General features: G+C 41.6%; 1 protein-coding gene across 4 annotated transcripts in view; it reads left to right on the forward strand.

Annotated features, from left to right (window-relative positions):
- The window catches only part of SMURF1 (SMAD specific E3 ubiquitin protein ligase 1), a 46,069-nt gene that overhangs the window by 14,795 nt on the left and 15,647 nt on the right, over positions 1–15,627 (forward strand). For 2 of the 4 annotated variants that reach the window (XM_058035490.1, XM_058035491.1), the window contains exons 2-7: positions 10,893–10,931; positions 11,322–11,430; positions 12,238–12,371; positions 12,484–12,549; positions 13,401–13,476; positions 13,774–14,027. In XM_058035490.1, the coding sequence (XP_057891473.1) occupies positions 10,893–10,931; positions 11,322–11,430; positions 12,238–12,371; positions 12,484–12,549; positions 13,401–13,476; positions 13,774–14,027 (678 nt within the window). The remainder of the gene's footprint in view (positions 1–10,892; positions 10,932–11,321; positions 11,431–12,237; positions 12,372–12,483; positions 12,550–13,400; positions 13,477–13,773; positions 14,028–15,627) is intronic. The other 2 variants (XM_058035492.1, XM_058035493.1) reach the window with 1 other exon arrangement.

Genomic DNA, 15,627 nt, shown 5'->3' on the forward strand with positions numbered 1-15,627 from the left:
GTTTCTCATTTGTAAACAAAGAGAGTTGGAGCTGAGTTCTCTGAACAAGTGAAAAAATAGACACAAAGACAGTGGAGAGCGATTTGTAGCCTCTTGGGCGGATGTTGGAAGGGATTACAACGGGCAGAATAATCACAAAACAAGCTACTGGAGATTGAAAAAATTTCCAGGAGTTAAAAACAATATTGTAAAACAGCTAATAAACCTGATTCCAAATGAGAAAGGATGCCAAGAATTTAATTTGGGTGAACACAATTTTTCTTCTCTCTTCCTGTTTTTAAACTTGCTACCTTTATTTTAGCTTTTGTATAGGAAATTAAAGCAATTGTTCCATTCTGTAGCTCAGCACTTAATCAGCCTGGATGATTTTTTAAATTTTTACCTAGATGGTCAGGGTGTCATTTTTCCCTTTTTTTGCACATACCTCTTGAATCGCCTGGAATCTGACAGATATAATTTGAATATGGAATGGTAATGAAGACAAAAATAGATGTGTGCAAGAGCTGGTAACAGGGAAACCATCAAGAAGAGAAGTCAGTGGAATGTTTAATTCCATCTAGTGTGGGCAGTTTTCCCCCTAAGACATTAAAAGCATTTCTACCTCAGTACTAAGATCCAAGTTAGGATCAAGACTTCATTTATTATGGGCCATTAGGCTCTGCCACTTCTTTCCAGCACCAACTCCATCTTGATGATCCATATGTTTGTTATCCTCAGGTTGATAACGACAGCCCAGGGAGCTCTGGGAAGAAAGAAGTACTTGGGAATGAATTCCAGCTGGTTCAGTTTTTGGCTGGCCACTCTGAGTAGCCTAGAACAAAATGAACTCATGGCTCCGGGCTTTTGTGCTCCCTTAACTCTTCCCTGAATATGGACTTTGACTGCCCTGATTTTTGAGTCAGAGCTCACTCAGGGTCAGGTCAGAAGGGGCTGCTCCAGCTCATGTGTTTGTTACCATCCTGACTGCAAAGCAAACAGCAGGTCTGAGAATAAGGAAGGCAAAAACTGTAAGAGCATGAAAAAGTTTCTTTGGCAGCAAGGCCCATGGCTTTGAAAAGCTTTACATGACAAGACTTGAGGCTTTTTATGATTCTATCCAAACATGCCAAAAAGCACTCGGCATACCTCAGTTAAAATCCAAGCATGGAAAACAGCAAGATGTGCTGGGAATCAGGGAAAGTTTCTGAGGCATTTGCTAACCTGAGGCATGTGGTGGTAAAGCAGTGATACGGTGCTGATGCCTTACTTGAAAGAAAGAATGCTTTTCATTTACTTAAAAAAAAAATTTGGGATATTGACTGTGCCTCTTGAAAAGTCATCCAGTACCTGCTGGAATTTCTCCTGGTAGCAGTTACTGAAGTTAGTAGTGCCAGAAGAGGTGCTTGGTAAGTGTTATTCTTTGCAATAGATTTTGAGCAACTGCTTGTTACAAGATTTTCAGTTATTAAATTCCAAATGAGTCTTGGTTACGCTGAAATAAGTTAGGTCCCCTGCATTGTTCTGAGGTTTCTTCTATGTACATAGTAGCCTGTAAGCCAAATTTTCCTGTGGAATTTCTGTATTGAAAATTCTTCATTCACTGTTTCTATATGAATGAAGAAATGTGGATTCTTGAACATTGTGACCACAGTGGTCATCAGTGTTTTTATACTTTTATTTATGAACTTCTAAAAACTACTCTGGCAAAATTTGTTGGTTTGTATTTTCAATGTTTTTAAAACGGGGATTTTCTTCCCCCCTTCATTTTGCTGGAAGTTAATCTCAACATCAGCAGCTTCCTGGGGCACTGAAGTGATTCTCTTGCCAGCTTCCTGCTCGTGGTTCACAAGGAAGCTTCAGTTCAGCACTGAGTTGAGCAGTCCGGAGCCAAAGCTGCACATTGAGCACTAAGGCAACGTTCCATGTGGATTGTTTAACTACAGCTCTTTTACTGATACATTTAAGCCCCATGGGATGGACTAATAGTTTACATAGTTTACAACTTACACAGAACACCATCAATTTTTTGAATAACAATGTTCTTGCTTTTGAGCAATCTACTTAGCACTTGATGAAAACCAGACATTAATTTTGTACTGTTTATTATATACCCCAATTGGAAACTTTTGTTCCTGTAAAGTTGATTTTATACCTTATATAATTGCAGTAAGATATCAAAGAAGTCAAATACTGGTTTTGTCTTGAAAAAACAAATCTCAGTTTTAAATTGAGATTGAGAATGTGTTAAATTACATTTTTTTCCTCCTTTAAAATAGTGCTTAACATTCAAATTGCTTTGTTGAAATACTGACACTACCTGTATGTGATGGAATGTAAATACCAGCCACTCTTTGGAGATACAAAACATATGTTTTAGTTTTAAACTGAGAAATCTGCTTCGTTTTAACTTGGAAGTTGTAGACCTTTTGCTGTTTGACAAAAATTCAGTGTTTCTGTTGAACTGTTGCTTGGCTGTATCTACTCCAACTTTGCCAAGATTTTCTGTACCAAGGTTTCTTCTTTCACAGGTTTCACTGTTCTGCAGCAGCAGGTCAGACTCCTTTCTGCATAGCAAGCAGACACTCTGAGGCAAGGCAATATTTATATATTGAGCTGGAGATAGTACTGGCTTAGAAGGTACAGAAGTTGTGCGTTGTGTTCCTGACATTTCAGGTGTTTTACTCCGTGGTCAGGACCCCAAGGCTGGGTCTGGTTTAATTTCTGTGAGTGCTTGTGAATTCTGCTGATCGTGGTGCTCAGTTAAGTACCCGCAAATGTGTTGCTTCTGGTTTTGGTCTCTTGTTCTGCACTTTCTCCCCTTTATAAAGCAGCGGAGAGCAGTTGTGCAGGTTTTCCTCACGGAATTAGGAAATGAATGGCTTGTAAAAGCTCGGAGTCCATTAATTGGATGGTGTTTTGTGGGGGAAAAAAAGCTGCTGTTAGTACAGAAACATACCTGTAACTTGAATCTCACAAACGGCTTATAAAACATGCAGGGGTAGCAGTGGTCTGGGTAGCCCCAGAGAGAAAATCTGGGAAGAAGGAGAATCTAAATTTCTGTGTTTTACAGTGAACATAATATTTGTTGGAACAGCCTTTTATGTACTGAATTAATAAGCAAATGATCAGCTGTACAGGAGAGTCCTTCTAGGGTTCCTTTGGTAATGAAAATAAGGTGTTCGAGGCTTTATACCTTGAACTTCTGAAAGTGAAGATCAGAGACACCTTAAATGAAACACACCTCCCTGAAATGCTGACTGAGCACAGGCACTGCTCTCTGCTGCAGGAGTGTCAGCTATTTCATACCTCATTTATGCTCAGCAATATCTGAAGCATTCAGGGTTTCTGTTCTGTATTTGATTTTAAATTTAATGTTGTTCACCTCACATTTTCCAGAGAAACAGATATCTGAACATTTGGCTAGGATTTCTAGAAAGGACCTTTTGTTACTGGGACTCTGGGATTAGGGCTGGGTTCGAGCTGGGTTCAATCCCCAGCTCTGCCTGGGACCTGTTGTGAGCAATGTTGGGATGAGAACAGGGTCCCTTTAGGTGCTGACATATTTAGGGATTTGAAAAAGATGCTTTGAAACCTCCTTGGTGTTGAAAGTACAAAAATATTTTTGGCCATCTTAGTAAAATTCGGTTTGGAATCTGAGTTATGAGTGCATGTGGGTGGAGGAACATGTTTTTCATGCTTTAGGAATTTTTTTCCAGATGCTTTTGCGGTGCTTGGGTAACTGTAACAGCAAAGTATTGAGATTTCAGCATGGATGTATTCCTTAGCTCTAATGCAATTTAAGGGAATTGAGCCACATAGTTTCCTGGTGTGCTTTTAGCTTCATTTTGGTGATGATGTTGCACAGCTCACGTTGTGTCTGATCCAAAGTGTGAGCACAAGAAGAATGTGCAGGGCGTGCAGATAAGTCTGTCTGGATAGACACCACTTGCTTGGAAATATGAATTATTCAATGCAAGTGCACGTGGTTAGAGATGCAAAAGATTGAATAAGGGAAGAATTCCAGAGCTGTGTTGATCCCTGTTTATAATAATAACTGTATTACAATAACTGTAACTTGCACAGTGAAGTGTGGAGTAAATGAAAAGTCCATTTTGTATTTCCAGCAGGATTTTTTTCCATTGAAATTGTTTTGTTTAGCTCTCAGCTAAGAAGTTGTATTTGCCCTGAGAACAGCATATGTGTGGTTTTAACAGCAATTTTGAGGCTTTTACAGATTTTCCTGTATCTTACTAGTGTATACAGAAGCTGATGCTGTAGCTGAAGCCTGAGTGTATCCTTTGGTTTCAGGGAATCAGGAGACTTTGTGGAATCTTGACTGAATTTGGGAAATCTCTCCTTACAAAATTATTGTCCCACTTGGCTGTGGTCCTGGCAGAATTATTGGTGGGGGTGGATGAGTGAGTTTTAGAAACCATACAGTGGGTACAAATTACATTATGTTCTGTTAACATATTTCCTGGTAAAGCTGTGTAAATGATGGGCTGTTCTTGGGAATGGCTGTAAAATGGTGATGGTAATAACTGACTTAGCTCTTAAATTCCAGTTCTCACAGAAACTGGTTGTGCTTTGGACATGTTTGGAGACAGCAAAGATGAAGGGGAAGGGATGTGAGGGCAGACAGAGCTTCAAGGACATCTTGGTGACAGAGGAGGTGTCGTCACTCGGGGTCTCACTCTTGCCCCAGCATCTCTGGCTGTATTTCCCATATCTGAGCAACCACTGCAGGGCCAAGAAGAATAATTAACTGATGAAACAGCAGTCTACAAAAGGTTTTTCCCTAAAAAATAAAATTTAGAAGAAAAAGCACCCATGGTAGTACAATTTGAGTGGCACATGGGTGACAAAGCCCCATGGGCAGGTTCTGCTTTCAGAGCTGAGGGTGTGCCTGTAGGACTCATGCATTCAGGGATATTTGGGGTTTGTGTCTGTCTAGGAAATGGGCAACTGAGTGTGACAATGCTCTTGGCCTGGATTAGAGGGAGGCATTGCAATGTCATAAGAAAACTGAGGCAATAGCTGGGATTTAATGAAAGATTTAATCTGAGAGGTGACCTTTATCTTAGGTATTTGTTAGGGGTGAGTAAGGGGGAAGAACAGAGAGAAAAGTTGGTGTGAGAAGTAATTGATAAGCTTATTCCCACTTCTGATATGTGTGCCTTTCTCAGATTCTGTACATCAACATTAATTCAGCTTCCTATTGATCTCCCTTTCTATCCCTGCAAAGTTCTTCAGCTGATTCCATAACTCTTCAGTGTTTCTCCAGTTTTACATCTCAGTCAGTTAATTTTTAAACTTGCTTTACTGGTCTTGTACTGCACACAGTCTCAGTTAAAAGGGAATTTAATGAGTCTTGTTCTTCCAATAGCCCTGTGCTGGGTTTTTCAATTATTTATATTATTGAGGGTTAAGTCAGCCCTTGCTGGTTGTGTGTGAAGACTTATTGTTGGAGAATTTTTCAGTTTGAGTAATTCTTAGGAGCAGAGATGAAGCTCTTGTGTTTTGTCAACTTGGTTTATTTTTGCAGTAGGAGAACTGCCTCTCATTCGTGACTGCTTTCTGCTTAGGTAGGATGGAATTCTGATTCCTGACTAAGTAGATACTTTAATGACATGTTAATGGACTAATAAAAATGGCTTTTTCTGGGTGTGTGGTTTTTTGAAGATCTCTTCAAAGTTGTCTAGTGTTTGCAACTGGCTACACGAAGCCAAGTTCCAGCCCACGAGGAGATCATGCCTTGAAAAGAGGCTTTGATTTTTACTGCAGCCTACACAAAAGGGCCACAAAAAGAGTTCATGTATCAACTCTAGCGACTCTTTGAGAATTGAGGGTTTTATAATGAAGCCTTGCTTTAATCTGGTAGTCAAGGTCTGGTTTAGCATGAGTTCAGGCAGAGCCTTCCAGTGTCAGGGCATGAATGCAGGGCCTGAAGTCAGAGGGTCTCAGGGGTTTCTGGTTGGTTTGTGTCTCAGATTGCAAATCTCATTGGCACCACAATGCTGAGATGGTTAGTGAAGGCCACTCAGGGTGCATGTCAGGATGAAATTAGTTCCATACAGCTAATTGGCTTATTTGGCAATGTAAGGAAGGCTGTGGCTTTGTTTATCTCTTTGTGCTCGGCAGTTCGGGTTCGGTTACTGAGAAGTTAAAGCAGTCTGGATTTGTGCATTTCAGTCTCGAGCAGACAAAGAAAAAGACCAAAAGTATTCCTAAAGCAAACAAAAAAATTACTAGAATAGAAACCTTGGCCTTTGTGGTGACAATTTAAAGTGCAATTCGTGAGTAAAGTGGTGTATTTCAGTTCAGTGATGTGGCTGGCTGTAGAGAACTGCATTTTTACACACTTCAGCCATCTTTCCTTTCCCATAAAATCATTTTTTGTACCCCACCACATATAAATGCTTGTCATCCTTTAAAAAACCAGACATGTGAAACCTTCACGGGTTGTCTGGTAGTAGAAATAATAGCAGACCTTATCTGCAGTGAAGTCTCATTTAAGGTTATGTGCAGAGAACACAACTGGAAGCAGAGTCATTCCTCAGGGCACTTCAGAAGGGGTGGCTTGTGGTATTCAGAGTATTTTCCACAAAATCCACAGAATTGTTTGGATGAGACGTGATTTCACATAAGAAATTCAGCAAAGATTTTAATTGTGGGCCTTGAGTTTTAGGGTGTTGGAGCAGCATGTGGTGAATAGCTGATGTTTGCTTTTTTCTCCTTTTTTGGGGGAGGCTTTTTTCCACTTCATGTGCATTATTTTTGCCATGCAGCCTTCCCAAAACTGTTTTTCAGACTGGGATTTCTGCTGTGGAAACCAGGCTGTGAGCTGGCACACACAGGGGACTGTCCTGCTGGGGCACCTCCAACACAGGCTACCAAATTCACAAGTCAAAACCTACACAGACTTTGCATTACCAGAGATATTTCCATTACTTGGATGTCTCAAATTTGACCTGCTTTGCAACCTTTTTCATTTTCCAATTGTGTGCAGTAACTTTAGTTTCATTTTATGTCAAGTCCTTTATTGCTTTCTATTCCAAAGCCTCATTGTTCTTCCTTGCTTCTATCTTAGAACAAACCAAGCAGCCTGTGGTGCTTGTAATGATTCTGCTGCATATCTCTATGATTAAAGATGGTCTGTACAGAAGGAAATATTGAGTGAAGTCCTTTCTACGCCACCAGCCTGCTGGCCTGTATTTATCTTCTGTCACAAAGTAAAACAAATATATCCTGGAATCTGGCTGCCTGTTTGTACAAGCATAAATAATTAACCTGAAATATCCAAGGGAAGGCCAGAGATGGCTGAAAGTGGTGTTTGCCAGCATGGCTCACTGTGACCTCTCCCCACCTTTCCTAAGGAAGATGTGGATGTGCTGCTGGTTTGTCTTGGCTCCAGAATTAACTTGGGTACTGAGTTGAAGGCCGTGGTTAGCTCAGATCATATCCACATGTAAAGGTCCTTCATTGGAGCATGGAGGCTCCTGCCTTTAACTTGCAAAGTGTGAATGAATGCAGTCCCAGGTGCACATTTGCCTGCTGCTTTGCATTGGTACAGGCTGGGCCTATGCAATATTTTCATCCCTTGCCTTATTTACTTTACTTTTCCCCCCAGGAAACTGTGTCCTTTGTACACTGTGCAGCTGGAAACACTTGTAACATCTTAGCAGTGTGCAGTGGGATGGGGTGTGTTGGGAGTTGGACTCTGTGATCATTATGGGTCCCTTCCAAGCTGAGACATTCTGGGTGTATGGGAATAAATCTGGTGCTGATGCAGAGTCAGGCTCTGTTTACTTGGGAATGTTTGAAATGATTCCTCTCCCAGACTGTTTTTCTGTGCCTCCCTGCAAGTGCTGCTCTTGCTGCAGGATGTGTCTCAGGGTGAATTAGCAGCTTTCTGATGCAATTCTCACACTGGTGCCACTCTGTGCTCTCCTCACTGTACCAGTCCTGCTCCTGCAGCACCTCCTGAACCACAGCAGATGATTCATTTCTGTTTGGAGGCAGGGTGGACAACCAGGGCCTGGCAGAGGAACCTCTCAGCTCACTCAAGTTACATCCCCAGGGTGAATACTGACTTTGTCTAAGGCTCATCCTTTCTTCACCTCCTGCCAAATATGCTTTCACACTAGCACTTCACCCAGCTGGCTAATTTGGCCTTTGAAATTATCTCAATAATGTCAGGTACTTAAAAAAACATTCCCATCCCTTTATAAATATTATAATCTAGATGTAGAGACATTGTTTCGGTGTTGTTTGGGATCTGTTGTATTAAAAAAAGAAGTTTTTCAGAGCTGTGCAACAATCCTGAGCTGAGCATAAACAAATCCTGTGTCAGGCTGAAACAAGTTGGTTGACTTTGAGCAGGCAGAATGTAAATATCCAAGTCAGGAGAATTAGTACCTTTTGTAGTGTGGCAACAAATGCAGAGAGATCACTCCTGCTGACAAGCCCAGGACTTTTCTTGTTTAAAAGAAAGAAAAAACAATTTGGAAAATGGGCAAAGAGGGGATCTGGGCAAAGGGCTCAGGGTTTGTCTCATTCTCCTAAACCCTCTCTGAACCAGGGATAAAATTAATAACTTTTTAAGCCTTTGTAGCTAAACCTACCCAAGTCCATGCATTTGGGGCTTGAAGTAGCAGCCATCAGTTGGAGCTGATGTGTTTGAGAAGGAAATGTGGCCCAGTCCCAGCTTTGCAGAGCAGGGAGGGGCTGTCAGCTCTGCTCCTGGCGTGGTTTCACATCCAAGGCTCCCGTTGCTGACCTTTGCCACCTGTTTTTTTACTGGAATTTAGAAATCTGTGGCTTTTAAGTGATACAGCTCTTGCAAATATTTTTTGCTCTAGTGGGTTTAACATGCAAATAGTGGAACAGAGCCAATGGTCCATCTCGGGCAGCCTGATTCTGGAGATTGCCCCATAAAGGTTTATTTCAGCTATTAGCTTTTGTGCCAATATTTTTCTTACAAGAAAGAGTAATAATTTTTGCAACCGAAAATTGAGGGTTTCACAGGCTGTGAGTGGAAAATTGGCAGCTGTGCTCATCTACTGTAGACTGAAAGGCTGGGGCAGAGGGAAAAGAGTTACATGAAAAATATAATTCTTCAATAATAGCTTTAGAAATTTATGCTGCTGTTTTGAAAGCACACCTGAAATATGGAATAAAGGCAATAATTATATGGACAAACCATATGCAGAAAGTTACAGATATCATCCTTCTCCAGCTCAATAGATAATTCTTAAAACTGGGGATGGCAAAGTAGAGTTGATTTTAAAAATCTCACAGAATTCTTTTTGGCTGGTACTAGCATGCTAAAGTTCTTATTTTACTTGTACTTAGTCTCTCTTTCTTGAATAGTTTTTCCTCTGAAACACTCTCAACAGGAAAAGGAAATTAAAGGTTGCTCTGTCCTTCCACAGGCAGCGGATGGTGATTCTCTAACCCTGTGTTGTTTCAAATTGAATTGCCAGAGTCTGGCACACTTCTCTTTTTGGTCAGTTGTTTAAAAAAATGCAAGAGAAGCTTTCTCTGATTATAGTTTACCAGTGTAAGAAGTAATTTTTAATCCCTTCTAAAAATACTTTCCTGGTATGGCTGCTTTAATTATTACTAAGAAGGAGGATTTGTGTATTTTTTTCCATGAGCTTCTGGGTTAAATAGTGGATTTCTTTGGTCTGTTTGCTTGACATGGGAGGTGAGGCAGTTTTTTCTCTGCTGCCTGTGTTACGTAGGGAATGTCTCTCTGGAGCTGAGAGGTGGAATTCTAGGAGAAGTATATAAAAATAAATAAATAAAGTATTTGTTCCTTTGCACCTTTCCTTTCCCCAGTGCAGAATTACAGTGAGACTGAGGGTAATTCAGGAAGAAGGGGAGATGGAGATGAGAAGGGGAAATGGTCCATACCTGGGGAATTGCCCATTGATTATCTTCTGAGCCTTCATTCTCATGCTGAAAGATTTTTTTTCCCACTGGGGAAAGAGACTCCCTCAGCAGTAATTAGGTCTTTTATAGTTACCTTCCTTTCTTGGATCTTGGTTTGAGATAAGTTGAGCTCCAATATTTTCCTCTTTGGCTCTGGAGTTGTTTTTCCTGGCCTGTTAGAGGAGTTTAATGGATACTAAACAACTTGGATTGCTGAGATCCTACTGAGCAGTCCTTATGGAAAAGCAAAATTAGACTTGTAACTGGTAATAGACCTGGTAGAAATGGAGATTGATGTGAATTTCCTGATGTAATTTTTTTCTTAAACTGCTGTGCTGGTGAGCAGAATTGGAGAGAGGGAAACGATGTCTCATTTGTGGCCCTTTCAAAGGAAAACATCTTGATGCAGATTTTTTTTTCCAGTATATTTATTTTTCTCCTGAGTGAGGCCTGCCATACTTCTCCCCAAACCTTTGTGTATTTACAGATTGCTTCTGCTGTTGCAGAATCCCTGCCATGCTTTGTTTCACCATGTACCCACACTGTGTGTGCAAGGAGCAGGAGGTTGCCCTGCATTTGATGGCACTTAGTGAAGAGGTCTCTTCCAGGAATCCCAGAACTGTTCTTTGTTCAGAAAATGTTAAGCCTTTGTTCTAAAATGGATGGATTCTCAAACAACAACAAAAATCTGATTTAGTATTTGTGTAAACATGCAGTAAAGAAAATTATGAGGTTTTAATGCAAAGGGATGTTCATTAAATCTTCTGTGTGTTGTAACAATAGAATTAAAGCAGCAAATATAAAGCCAAATTTATATGTAAATATTCCAATCCCAGATAAAGAAAACAATGCTCACATTTAATATTTAGGTGGTTTTTTATGAATTATTATCAGGTATTATTTGAGCTGATGTGATTACCAGAAAGCTTTTTTTTTTATGGTTTTAAGATTTCTTTATCTGCTTTTTTGTTTTGCAGTATTATGTGCCAAGAATCTCGCAAAGAAAGATTTCTTCAGTAAGTATGTCCCAATTGTGTGACTTTCTGCTCTGGATTAATCAGATTTATTTGGAGATGGTGCATTACCGTGGAGGCTCATCTGTGCGTGTCAATGCACTGCTTTACTACAGGAGTACACCTTACTCTGGGGTGTAGATTGTGTGCACTTCAGGGCTGGAAACACTCAGGGCTCACAGATTCCAGCTGGAAGTCTGACTGATGGAAGCACAGGCAGAGCTCACAGCTCTGTGCTGGGGGGTACCAGGAGCATCCCCAAACACAGGATTTACTAAAATATATTCAGGATAGTGGCAACTGTCCTTTCTTGAGGGGAGAGCTTCTAATGGCGTTGTCTTGGAAGCAGCAAAACAAAGGACTGTGTTTAACAGCAGCTTTTCCTTTCCACAGGACTTCCTGACCCGTTTGCTAAAATAGTTGTGGATGGGTCAGGTCAGTGCCATTCCACTGACACTGTGAAGAACACGTTGGACCCCAAGTGGAACCAGCATTATGATCTGTGAGTTGCTTCTAAGCTCATAAATAAACAGTACCCCAGAGATTTGTCTACTGAATAAATAGTGCAGGGTTGGCACTGCAACTTCATTTTGTGTTAGGAAGAAGAATCACATTTCATAGAATCTCAAAACAATTTGGTTGGAAGGGACCCTAAAGATTCCACCCCCTGCCATGGGCAGGGACACCTTCCACTATCCCAGGTTGCTCCCAGCCTGGCCTTGGGCTCTTCCAGGGATGGGGCAGCCACAGCTTCTCTGGACAACCTGTGCCAGGACCTCCCCACCCTCACAGGGAAGAATTTCTTCCCAATATCCCCTCTAACCCTGATTTTTTTTCCAAGAAGAAAATCCTTATTAATAAAGGAGTGGTACTTTGCTTTTAGGTGTTTGAATTTGGAATTATTTGTGTGGCAGGTACACAGCACAAAGGCTTAGTGAGCTCTCCTGGAGCAGTGCCATCCAGTTTTCACAGAAAATTGTCCTTGTTGGAATGATTTATTTTCTTCAAATTATTAGAACCATAAATTCTGCAGTTTTGTACGTTAATCGACTTGTTGTTTAGCTTTAATGAGGCTGGCTGTAGTTAAATTCATGCTGCAGCAATATCAATTTCCCATGCTGTGTGAAATCACTGTGCAGTAATTCATTAATAACAGCATTTTGGGCATAAGCACTTGTGTACTTCTAATAAAGAGGCATGACCAATGTACTAAAATGTGTCAGAATTTGTACCAATTACAGCATCAGCTCTGTGGAGTAAAAAGAGGTTATTATTTCTAAAATTACTCTTTTAATATGTATCTTTCTAGATACGTTGGGAAAACAGATTCCATAACCATCAGTGTATGGAACCATAAAAAAATCCATAAGAAACAGGGAGCTGGCTTCCTGGGGTGTGTCCGACTCCTCTCCAATGCCATCAGCAGGCTAAAAGATACTGGATGTAAGAGCAATTCCTCCCTGGTGTGACCAAGAACCCTCCATACCTTGTACTGAGTAGTCAATGTTCCCACCCAGCCCTTGCCAGGGTTGATTTTTCCAATTCTCCTTTGCAGACCAGCGTTTGGATCTATGCAAACTCAACCCCACAGACACCGATGCTGTCCGAGGCCAAATAGTGGGTAAGAATGATCCCAGCTAAATTCCATCTGCTTGGTAAATATCCATAGGGAAAAACTCCTCTAGTCACTGCTTCTGTGCTGCTTTTTCTTATTTTAGTGGGATTAAATTACATAACTTAAAAATTTTCATCACACTCCTATGCAGGAGTTTGTTTCCTCTCAGTTGATGATGGGAAACAACATTAAAATCAGGGAATGCATCTGGCAAGGCTTCTGCTGCATCTCTGGAAGGGTGAATGTCACTGGGAAATGATGCATTTGGGCAAGGTGACAGGCAGAGGGAATCTTGGGTGTCGAAAAAGGATCTGGAGGAGTTATAAGACATTTTACAAGTTGCTGGTTTGATACCTTTGACTCATGCAAGCCATTTCCAAATTTCAACAAGGCCGTGCTCATTTTACAGCAAATTTACCCCACGTTTTACTGCCCCCAACCAACCCCAGCTTTTCAGTGATATATATTTGGCAAACTCAAATTCTCACCCTAAGATGACATCTAGTGGTGAGCAGTTTTTTTCCAGCTTCCCTTTCTAGGTCCTCATGAAACCCAGATGTAGAACTTGACATGTTTGATATTTACAGAAATAAACTCAAGTTTTGAGGGGATGACGCTCTGGTTTCTCTTCTGCTTTTTAAAAATTAGTAATGCTTTAAAAAAGCATTTTTAAAAATTAGTAATGCTTTTTTTAAGAGAATGGAGGGAATTTTGGTAAGTGATGTGTTCTTGTGCATAGGGTAGAGCTTTCCTTAATATTTTTCCCTGTATAAATGTGGATTTGTTTTTTTCTTTTTGCTGTTTTTAAGAATGCAGTTTTTCTTTTATTGACCTGAGCTTGTGTTTTCTTCTTTCAGTCAGTTTACAAACCCGGGACAGAATAGGCACAGGAGGTTCTGTAGTAGACTGCAGAGGGCTTTTGGAGAATGAAGGGTAAGGATTGTTTTCTTTACACTTAATTAGAACAATGGTCTATGTGTGGAAAGACTGTAACTAACATTAGAAACTTAAGTAACAATGTGACTTTGCATTTTCTGGGAGTGTGTATCTGTCAGTAGGATTATTAGGCTGAACTTGGTAAGGCTTGATTTTATTTGTTACCAGTGCAGAGAAATTTAGCTATAAAAACATTAAGAAAATGGCGCCTCTTGAGTTAAAAGTACTTTAGTTGTGGGGAGAGAGAACCATTTATTTCTGCATTCACTTCTGTTGTGATGGAAACTCCTGAAGTTTCCCCATTTTCAGAACGGTTTATGAAGACTCCGGGCCGGGGAGGCCGCTGAGCTGCTTCATGGAGGAGCCGGCGCCGTACACGGACACGACGGGAGCGGCCGGAGGGGGCGGCTGCCGCTTCCTCGAGTCCCCCAGCCAGGAGCAGCGGCTGCAGGCGCAGCGCCTGCGCACCCCCGAGCTCAGAGCCCACGTCCAGACCCCTCAGAACCGGCCCCACGGGCACCAGTCCCCCGAGCTGCCTGAGGGCTACGGTGAGTGCCCCACGGAAGGGTTTCCTTGTGAGTGCCCCACAGAAGAGTTTCCTTGTGAGTGCCCCGCAGAAGGGTTTCCTTGTGAGTGCCCCGCAGAAGGGTTTCCTTGTGAGTGCCCCACAGAAGGGTTTCCTTGTGAGTGCCCCACAGAGGGGTTTCCTTGTGAGTGCCCCACAGAGGGGTTTCCTTGTGAGTGCCCCACAGAGGGGTTTCCTTGTGAGTGCCCCACGGAAGGGTTTCCTTGTGAGTGCCCCACGGAAGGGTTTCCCTTATGGACGAGCATCAGGGGGTAGGATGGTCAGGATGGATGGAGATGAGAAATCTCTGAAGCCAGGTGGTGGAACTTGGGGTTTATTGCAAAGGGACCTGCTGGGAGCTGCCAGCCACAGCTCAGAGCAGGCCTGAGAGAAGAGAGGGGGAGAGAGGATGAGAGGGTGAGAGGGTATGGGAGTAAAAAAGGTAAGAGAGTAAAAGGGTAAGAGAGAGAGAGTTTCCCGTTCCAATACAATAAATCTTATTCTGTGTGGAATATTCTAATTCTCACTAACCAATCTAGTACAATATACAAATCCTATAGCATTTACATACAAGCTCACAAAAGGGTTTCCTTTATGTAGGAGCGTTGCGGGGTAGGACGGTTGGGATGGACAGAGACGAGATCTCTGAAGCCAGGTCATAGAACTTGTGGTTTATTTTGCAGAAATAAAATAAAGGTTTATTATTGCAAAGGGCCTGGGTGCAGGGCCCTGCTTCGAGCTGCCAGCTACAAGTTGGAGCAGACCTGAGAAAAGAGAGGGGGAGAGAGGATGAGAGGGTAAGAGAGTAAAGGAGTAGAAAAAGTAAGAGCGTAAAAGGATAAGAGAGAGAGGTTCCTGTTACAATACAATAAATCTTCTTCTGTGTTGAATATTTCTAATTCTCACTAACCAATCTAGTACAATATACAAATCCAGTAGCATTTACATCCTATAGCATTTACATACAACCCCACAAAAGGGCTTCCCTAAAAACTCCTCTTTGTAGGGTCTGCCAAGCTGTAGGGTCTGCTCTGACCCTTGGACCTGTCTGCAAGCAGAGGGTGTTGTTTCATCAAAAGGGGTTTACCTTCAGTCCAGCCACACCATTGTTTTCCAGTTGTTCAGTAACTGAGGGATCTCAAAGCTTGCTTTCATTTCAATCTTGCTTATAGTTTCCATATTCTCAAAATCTTTTGCGAGGCAATCATATTTATAAGGTTTTCCTGTTTCATCTTCCCCAACACCTTTATCCAAAAAGTTAGAAAAATTTTCTTCACTTTGGATGCATCGAGGGGTTTTGCCTGTTGGAACAAGCAGCGTCCACGTGTGTCTCATTCTGCCTTTTGGAAAAGGAACTAAGTGCAGATGGGAGTTTGAGATTGGCTAATTAGCAGTTGGCTACGCCAGGATACACTGAGGGGTTGATGGTAAATTAAACATGAGGTTGTGGTATGATGCTGTTACAGAAAATTCACTGCTAATCTTGGCTGTGTATCTAGGGAGAACGAATGGAAAGAGCTCTTTAAACTAGAGCAGTAATGCTATTTTTTCCTTCCCCCTTGGCATGTTGTGTAGGTTTGAGC

The sequence above is a fragment of the Melospiza georgiana genome, chromosome 16, assembly GCF_028018845.1.
Source record: "Melospiza georgiana isolate bMelGeo1 chromosome 16, bMelGeo1.pri, whole genome shotgun sequence".
Taxonomy (NCBI): domain Eukaryota; kingdom Metazoa; phylum Chordata; class Aves; order Passeriformes; family Passerellidae; genus Melospiza; species Melospiza georgiana.